At 36.2% G+C, this 8,715-nt stretch overlaps 1 protein-coding gene across 2 annotated transcripts in view; it reads right to left on the bottom strand.

Moving 5' to 3' along the window:
* Window positions 1–297: 297 nt before the first annotated feature.
* Window positions 298–8,715, bottom strand: part of ck (unconventional myosin-VIIa ck) — a 32,518-nt gene continuing 24,100 nt past the window's right edge. For both annotated transcript variants that reach the window (XM_013312854.1, XM_013312855.1), the window contains 8 exons: window positions 8,430–8,657; window positions 5,318–5,557; window positions 5,041–5,205; window positions 4,621–4,905; window positions 2,050–4,518; window positions 1,775–1,974; window positions 1,413–1,680; window positions 298–1,246 (listed from right to left, as the gene is read on the bottom strand). In XM_013312854.1, coding sequence (XP_013168308.1) covers window positions 1,040–1,246; window positions 1,413–1,680; window positions 1,775–1,974; window positions 2,050–4,518; window positions 4,621–4,905; window positions 5,041–5,205; window positions 5,318–5,557; window positions 8,430–8,657 — 4,062 coding nt within the window. In that variant the 3' untranslated portion in view covers window positions 298–1,039. The remainder of the gene's footprint in view (window positions 1,247–1,412; window positions 1,681–1,774; window positions 1,975–2,049; window positions 4,519–4,620; window positions 4,906–5,040; window positions 5,206–5,317; window positions 5,558–8,429; window positions 8,658–8,715) is intronic.

Raw genomic sequence — 8,715 nt, 5'->3', positions numbered from 1 at the left:
AATTAATCATTATTGATTTCAAAGCGTCTGTACCTATCACCTGATTATTAATAAATAATTGTATAATTGCAGATCTTTTCTCGTTTAAATATGAATAAAAAAAACGTGTTAAATATACTGCATAAAAATAGTCATTCACTATTTAAATGCAATTTAAAAAACACGTTTGTTTCTAAATAATCGCATTAGCTCTAATACTCAAATATATTTTCGATGATTTATATATTTTTATATATTTTAATGACTATTAATAATAATATTTATTAAAAAAAAACGAAAAGCGATATATACGTTGTACTTATACATATAATACATATTACGATAGATTTGTTATATCTTTAGATTTAATTTAGACAAAACTGACAAGGATAAATATTCGATGAAAATAAATAATTGTTTTGGACGGATAGTAACCAATATTTAAATTATGTGAAATTTAATAATTAGCATAGATAACGAGGTTATTTTATTTAATGCTAACGTATTGTGCAATTGATAATATCTTCATTATATAGTAATTACTATTTTTTTTAATTACTATTGGATGCTTTAATTGACAATATGTAGTAAAATTCCCAGCACTGGAAGTCAACGTTAACACGTTACACAATTATTTTAAATAATTTTAACAGTTCGTTTTCGTTAGTAAATATTTTATGCTAATTAATTATCCATAGACAAAATACACTAATGTCAAACGTTTAATTGGCATAAACGTTAAATAACAAAAAAATAAGTTGTCTATGGTTTACTTACGTTTCTGCATACGCATTAAAACCTACAAAAATCAACTGTGATGAAAATAGAATTCTTCTAATGTAAATTTTTTATTAAAAATAGTTTTTTTTTGTTGTAAAACTGTCAAAAACATTGACAAAAGTAGCACTGCTTTTAGCAAATTGACATTGATTAAGAAACCTCGAAATAATTGTATTAGATATTATTCTAAAAGAATACGGTAAAAGCGAATGCTAAGCGAATGTATTCGAAATAATATACACTTATAAATAAATCCCATAAATTATCTAAGCAGTCCAATTTATTTGACTCGCATGGACCTCTGTTTGTTCATATTGGTGAGCATGAGAGAGATGTAAGATGTGAGCAAGTCGTCCATTTTGTAGCCCAGGGATGTCTCACACAGGAGTTTGGAGCCACGCACGAGGTTGCCGATCGTCATGTGGAAGTATGTGTTCCCGGACGACCAGTTAGAGATTCTGGTGAAAGGGTGAGTTACCAGTATGTCCTGGAAACAAACAAAACATCACATTACTTTTATGATGTGAACCGTAATCTTTTTATATGATCCACACAGTTTTCGATTAGACAAGATTTAAAACCCAGTGTACTCATAAAAACCTTTCTTTCGAATAATTATGTTATAAGATAAGGAGATTAACCACAGAACTGACCTTCGATTGGGGATGGATCAAACTGACACCATGCTTATTGATAGCGATGAGCAACAGTTCAGGATAGTTGGGCTCCGTGGTCTGCTTGACTTCAAAGAACGCGGAGCCGAACGTAGGCCACCGGTAGATGACCTTGAGGAAAGTGATCTTAGCGTCCTCTGGCGTCATGCCCGCATCCTGGTTGTACGACGCCACGATAGCGCGCTTCCAGTCTGCAGAGCTTTGCAGCTTGATGAGATCCGCCGGGACTAATTCTCGGAGCATTTGCCTGTGAAATCGAAAGTAAAAACGTTACACTAGGCTCTTGTATTGATATCAAACAGTTATAAAATTGGAAATGAGCGGTATGAGGTTTATCTTACGGTATGGCCTGCAGCTCCTGCTTATTGTCGCCGAAACGCGCGCGGTAGGCAAGAGCGGCGAGGCGCGCGGCCTCCTCGCGTCCGCAGCGGTGGTACCCGCGCAGCAGCTTCGGCAGCTCCTGGTGGAAGTGGAAGATCACGTCTGCCGCGCGATCCTTGCCCGGCACCGTGTTAGTCCACAGCTTCTTCATGAAGAACACCTGACCAATATTTACATTACACACAAGTCTAGCTTTTTTCTCTATAAAATAAAAACTACTAGATAAAATTCATACCTGATATGTAAATTGTGGTGTTATGCCATCACGCGTAGGTCTCGCCTTCTTAATCCAGTCAGTCAGGTGCCTCACGAAGTCGAAGAAGAAGTCACCTTCAGGCACCGATATCACTTTATCAGCTATCTTAACAAACAAACTAAATCCTTCACTAGATCTAAGGTTCAGCCTCTGAGCTATATTTTGACAAAAGTCTTTCGCCCTCGTCGAGGAGTCCACTTCGAACGCTTCATCCGTGTCGTCCGGGAAGTAAACTTTATGGAATATCTGAGTTGTCTTGTGCTGTATGGCTTCAACTTCCACTTGGTGTGGAGGATACTTCCTCTGGCCGTTACGTAACGTCTTTTGCAGTCTTTGGAGAGAATCTTGCGCTATCGGATACCTTCGAGTTCTCAGGAACAGTGTTAACTCTCGCAGCAACCCTTGACTGCAAGCGAAAAGCCCCGTCGCCAACCACATCAGCTCCCATCCTCTTTCCTCTGACATTCTGTTCCTATTATCCGTTAACTGTTTCATTATTTGGCAATATATCTCGTCTCTTAATATTTCATGTTTTAACGGGCCATCGAAAATGTGATCGGTATACTCGTTGCCTATACGAGGACGCTTCGACGGTAGGTCACCCATATATTTCAACATTGCCGTAAAAGCAAAGCAAGCTTCTTCCGCCAATTCTTCTTTTGCTTGCAGCTTTTTCAACAAAGGCAATTTTATGGGTTCGCGGGAATGTCTCCATAGTTCTTCTGTCCCTCCCCTTTTAGCTGTTGAAAGTGTTAGAGCTTTCGACACGGTCCGTTTTGGTGGCAATCTGAAATGATCCAAAGCATATTCCAGTAGCGTATGTGGTTTATCTCTCGCATCGGTTCCATTAAGAGTACTTGTAGGCACTCTCCGTCCGTGCTGTGCACCTTCTTGGCAAAACAGCAAGAGTATATCAGGAGGTGGTTTAGTTAGTGCCGGTAAAACATACACTGTTTCAGCCGGAAAATCTCCTCTCTCCATGGTCCTCTCACATCTACCTATGCACCAACCGTTATTAAGTACCGATTCACCCGTACTATCCTCTTCCAATATAATTAGATCACCTTTTTGGAAAGTTAAAAAGCTTGAACCTTCTCCAGGCGCTTTATAATCTTGCAACGCTATTACATATTTCGATCTCTTTTTCAGTCCTTCTAAAAAGTAGACAACCAAGTCACGAATATCTTCTGCATTTGGGCTTTGGAATGTGAACTCTTCACCACGCACAGTAGACAAACTAAACGTTTGCGTGAACACTTTATTAGTCTTTTGACTTGAGACGGTCGTGATCTCAGGGAAGGATAACTCTAGCAATACTTGTTCCTGGTCGTCTACTACATACACCCCTGTCCAATTCACTGCTATAATAACATCATTTTTAGGTAAATTTGGTCCCGAGTTTCTGTAAGCTTCGTAGAACCTTGAAAATAGTAACGGCCATTTGAATTTTGCATAACTCACAACATCCTCTTTTACTCTGTAAGCTGCTACCTTCTCTTTAACATAGTAGCTCTTTTTATAAGCTTGTACCACTAAAGCGCCCCATCGATCCACTGCTTTCTCAACTCCCGTTAAGCAGTAATCAGGAATATAATTAGGCAGCAATGTGAACAGACGTTCAGTATTCATATCCTGACCGTATTCAATGTAGTATTGTTGAGCCGCAATCATGGCCAAATCTTCTTCTTTATCACATCTATATTCACCAAATTTAACACCTCTTACAACTTGTTGATAAATAAGATTAGTGGCTACCTGATCTTCGGTAGGATCGTGCCACGGTGCAAATATTTCCTTTCTAAAGAATAATCTCCAAGGGGCATTCCTCTCTTGCGCACCTTGTTCTTTGGCATATTGTTCACATTGTGATATAGCATCCATTACATGGTCTCCGCCACTGCCGAGAGAACTGACCTTATCGAATAGAGCAATGTATAAAGAGAAACCGAATTGATCCCGTAAGCCAATTTTATCAGATAACTGATTGCAAAGTTCTCTAGCAGTGGTCGCGGAATCAGCTAACAATGTTTTAGTGTTGCCGTCCATGAATGTTATTGGCAACATAATAGGTTTCTTTGATTTAGTTGCCTGTAATTCTAACCAAGAAGGAGGTTGATTTCTTGTGCCGTTGTTGAAAGTTCTTTTCAGCCTGTCTTCACAATACGGAGCGTATCCTGGCGGTCCTTCTCGGATAAACGCTCTGAGGTAGTTAACGAACTTCTCACTGGGTGCAAAGCATCCGACACACAAAGACAATAGAATCCATCCTCGTGCATGCGAAGACTTTGATGGATTGTTTGTCAGCTGTTTGCATATTTGGCAGTATATTTCATCTCTAAGTTCCGCACGGAGTATACCGTGACCGATTATGAAATGAAGCTTCTCCAAATTGGATGTAGGTCGTGATTCAAGCCAAGATTGATAACTATCCGCCGTGTATTCTTCGTCCTGTAAATAAACGTAAGTTTGTTGATAAATGTGAACGCGATGATTACTTGAATTTACAAACATCTGTAAGTACTAAGGAAGGAAGTGTGAAGATTATGATACCTGAAGTTTTCTTCTTACGTCTTCTCCAAGCTTGTTCTTTCTTTTCAACGTCAATGAAACCAGTTTGTGTCTGATAGACCTTGGCTTTTGCTTGTTTAGATAAGCATCAGGGTCGACACCCATCATTTGAGCTTCTTGAAATTCTTTGGAACGTATGAAGTTTCTTCCGAGGGTAGCTGTGACTTTGGACATGACTGAAGTATTGTCTCTGTCCATTGTATGGTAGCGAGGTTCTGCGAGGTCTCCAGTGAAGCGAAGTATGGTCACCCATAGCGCTTGTGCAGCCTGGAAATCACGTAATTTCGAATTATAAGCATAATAAACCAATTGATTACAATTATCTTAACAATATTAAGTAATGCAATTATAATTTTAGTAGGAAATTAATTTAGGAATTTATTTGGCATGTTAATAACGTACCAATTGATCGCCTTGCGTATGCAGCGGCAGTAGCGGATGTTTGAGAGGTCTCCTCGAGTACTGGTGAGTTACGTTGCCTTGGAAATACGTTGCTGCAAATTTTTGGAATTTAAATTCGGACAGGTCCTCTTCGTCTTCGGATGTTGTCTGCATTGGGGTTACCATCTGTAAAAAAAAGTATTGAATATTAATCCTCATTTCTAAGCCAAAAAAACAAAAACTATAAGCTATAGTATTAAAATTATTAAATTTAAATTTAATTTTGTTTCACAACTACCTCTTGTTGGTCAGCTCTTTGTTGCGGCAGATCGCTGAATATGGACGTGTCTTTGGGCGCAGGTGCCTCACTGCTAGAGTCAGGCAGGAAATCGAACATGGCCTCCACCAGCTTGCTATCGTCTACTGGCTCGTCTTGCTTCCTGGCTGCTTCTTGTAGAAGCGTCCTCTTAGCTTCCAGTTGACGTTTCTCCTCCAAAGCCAGTTCTGCTTCACGTCTCTCCAACTCATACATGCGTTCCTAATAACAAAGTTGTAAACAAAAACACTATTTTAAACTGTGGTTTGGAATTAATTTTTTGAATTGCTCACGTGTTAAATCTATGAAACGTCAACTTCTGTAAAAGATCTTTATTGGTACTAAAACGTAATTGGTCTTATAATTTTCGTATTATTTTATTTAATCCGAAGGTAACTTATAACTATTTTCGTTAAAATAATTTAATATGAATAGCCTACATTGATCTAGTTTAGATAACTTTGCCAATTTCCATTTTTTTCACACTCGTAATTACACGTGAAGAAATGGTTGTTGTGAAAGTGATTGATTTCAATACAAATTAGCTTGTACACACGTGATTGATGAATGTTTATTTATTGCTGGCCACTACACAATCACATGTTCCTTTGTCTTTTAAATTAAAAAAATATGGTAAAACAAAAAAAAACTAAAAAGTTAATTTTTTTATTTATATATATTTATCTGTGCATCAAAAAATATTCTTGTAAATTGAAAAATTACGATGCAATTTTTAATGAATAAAATTGCAAACTTTACTAGTTTGTAGACATTAGTTATTAGTTTGCTTTATCGAAAAGTTTAACGAATAATCTGTAATTTACATCCGGTCACACTGTGTATTAGAAATTAGAAGATAAGATAAAGACATCACTAACACAATAAGAAAACTCCAAGCCTTCATCGCATATACACTTTGTCCATAAACTCATTTTAATTTTAGCCGATTTTAAAACTCGACGAAACTTCGATATAGTTCGCATTTTAACACTGTTGTCTTGTTACTGCGTTATTCGAATGGACGGTTAAACGAAGCGAGACATGTTTGAATAAAGTTGCATAAGTACATACCAACCGATAAATCCTTACATTAACAGTGTATATTAGCAATTATATTCAAAGTAACAAATTTACAGAGGCGGTTAAACTAGTAATTTCATAATGCTTGATTTATTCTTTTATAACAAATTTTCTAGAAAATCTCCAATGATATAATACGTGATAGCGTAATTGACTGCATAACAAAACTGAATACAAGTAAAATAATTTGAAATCATCGATTTTTTAACAAAAAAATAATAATTAATCGATAAAAAAAATCGTGTCTTTACATTACAGCTGACGTTATATAGAAATAGTTGGCGAGTCTGTCGTATTAAAAAAACGAAGTAGCCTATATGTTCGTCCAACTATGTTCTATACCTGTGCCAAATTTCAGCGAAATCCATGCAGCGGTTCCGGAGATACCTTCTAACAAACATCCATCCATCTGCCTAAACATTCGCATTTATAATATTAATAATATAGTAAGATTTCACGTTAATTGTCTTAGGGCGCAGTTTCATAAGTAAGCGCCCGCATGCGAGAGATTTCTTCTTTGAACCGTTTGTATTAGTAATAAGGGCCAGGGCGCATGTTGTATAACGACCGAGTTATCAACTAATGAAATTACACTCTTACTATTTGAGATGAAAGTTGTAAAGTCTTAGTTAAACGCACGTCTTAGTTAAACAAAGTCTGCTTAAAAGGCCAAGCTTAGCGTAAAAGCATCTAATGTCCGCAACAAAACTTATACAACACACATTAAAACAAAAACGAATTGATAACCTCCTTCTTTTTGAAGTCAGCTAAAAATAGATTGGATTAATTGTTTGGAACATTGAAAACTATTTAACACGTTAACTGCCATGTCGGAATATATGTGCGACAAGCTAATGTTTCAATCAGGCCATGTCGGACTATGTGTCCGACAAGCCATACTTCTATTCAACACCTCACTGTGGCTTTTTAATCGAATTGTTGTATACAGCGTGACCCGCAAGTCCCCATTGAAATGTTTTTGGACAAAATTTAAAAAAAATTTTTTTTCGTTTCTCGAAAAATCATTCTGGCAGCTAACGTGTTAAGCACAGTCTTTAATATATTATAAATATATTTCACCAATTTGTATTGAAAATACCTGTCTTTTTCGGTAACATATTTCAAAACTTTTAACACATTTTAATAAACACATAATATAGTACCACAAGAAGGTAGGCAAATAAACTAATTAAATTTCTTTGTATAAATTTTGATATAATCTATTCAGATTACGATCAGATAATAATCTAATAAATTCGATATTAAAAATTGATCTTACATTAGATAATTATGCAACATTCATATGTTTAATGATAGTATTTAGTTAATTTGATATTCATAAGGTTCAAAATCCTATGTAAAATTATTACTACATATTTAAACAACAGTTCATTAATGTTAAGGTGTAGTTATTCTTGTTCATTTCATTTTTATAACAAAACTAGTTGTCACAAGCGAGCCCGAAGTGACAGATGTAGAACTGTACCAAATTTTGTCGACATTCATGCAACCGTTCTGGATATATTTAAAAAAAACTAATCAATCCGTCTAAACGTTCGCATTTATAATACGAGTAAGATGAATATTTTTTTGTAAAAAAAATGAATAGAGAGATGGTCTCTCTTAATATGCACGCTTCGTCAATGAAAGACGCTGATCCTCATCTGTCTCTCATGATTCTTATAAAACTAATACTGCTTTAATTTATACTTATATCAAATTTTGACGTCTAGAAAATTTAATTTAATTTTAATAACGCTGTATCGATTTGTAAAAAAACGAATTATATTTACAAATTAGACAAATTGATAATATGTTTGCTGAATTTACAAAAAAAACATTCCCAAACAAATAATTTAAACGTACAGATGCCTTAAATTTTGATACAAGATACAAGTTTTAAAATGTTATCAGTACGAACATATTATGAAAATAAAAAGTGTATTAAAATTAAACCTACATTTCACGAAGTTGTATATCGCATTAAAAACGAACATCTATATAATTTACTTACCCTATAATTCTGTTCAGCGATCTCTTTGGCGCGTGTGTTGCCCTGGTGCTGCAACCTCTGCTCTTCCTGCTTGCGCAGGCGCAGCGCCTCGTTGTGCGCGATGGTCTCTTGCTTGATCCTCTTATATCGCCGCATTGCGATCAGCCGCCGCACGTGGCTCTGGATCTTCACAATCGCCCACATCTTGTGCCCGTACGAACGACGTACTAAGTAGCCACGTGCCGCTGCCTGGATTATATTATAAATTAGTACTACGGCACTTAAAAGGTTAAGTTTTTGGGTAGAA

Source organism: Papilio xuthus, unplaced genomic scaffold, assembly GCF_000836235.2.
Source record: "Papilio xuthus unplaced genomic scaffold, Pxut_1.1 DF827597.1, whole genome shotgun sequence".
NCBI classification, from domain to species: Eukaryota; Metazoa; Arthropoda; class Insecta; order Lepidoptera; family Papilionidae; genus Papilio; species Papilio xuthus.
Note: the sequence above shows the minus strand (reverse complement) of the source record. Positions and strands in the feature narration are given on the sequence as shown.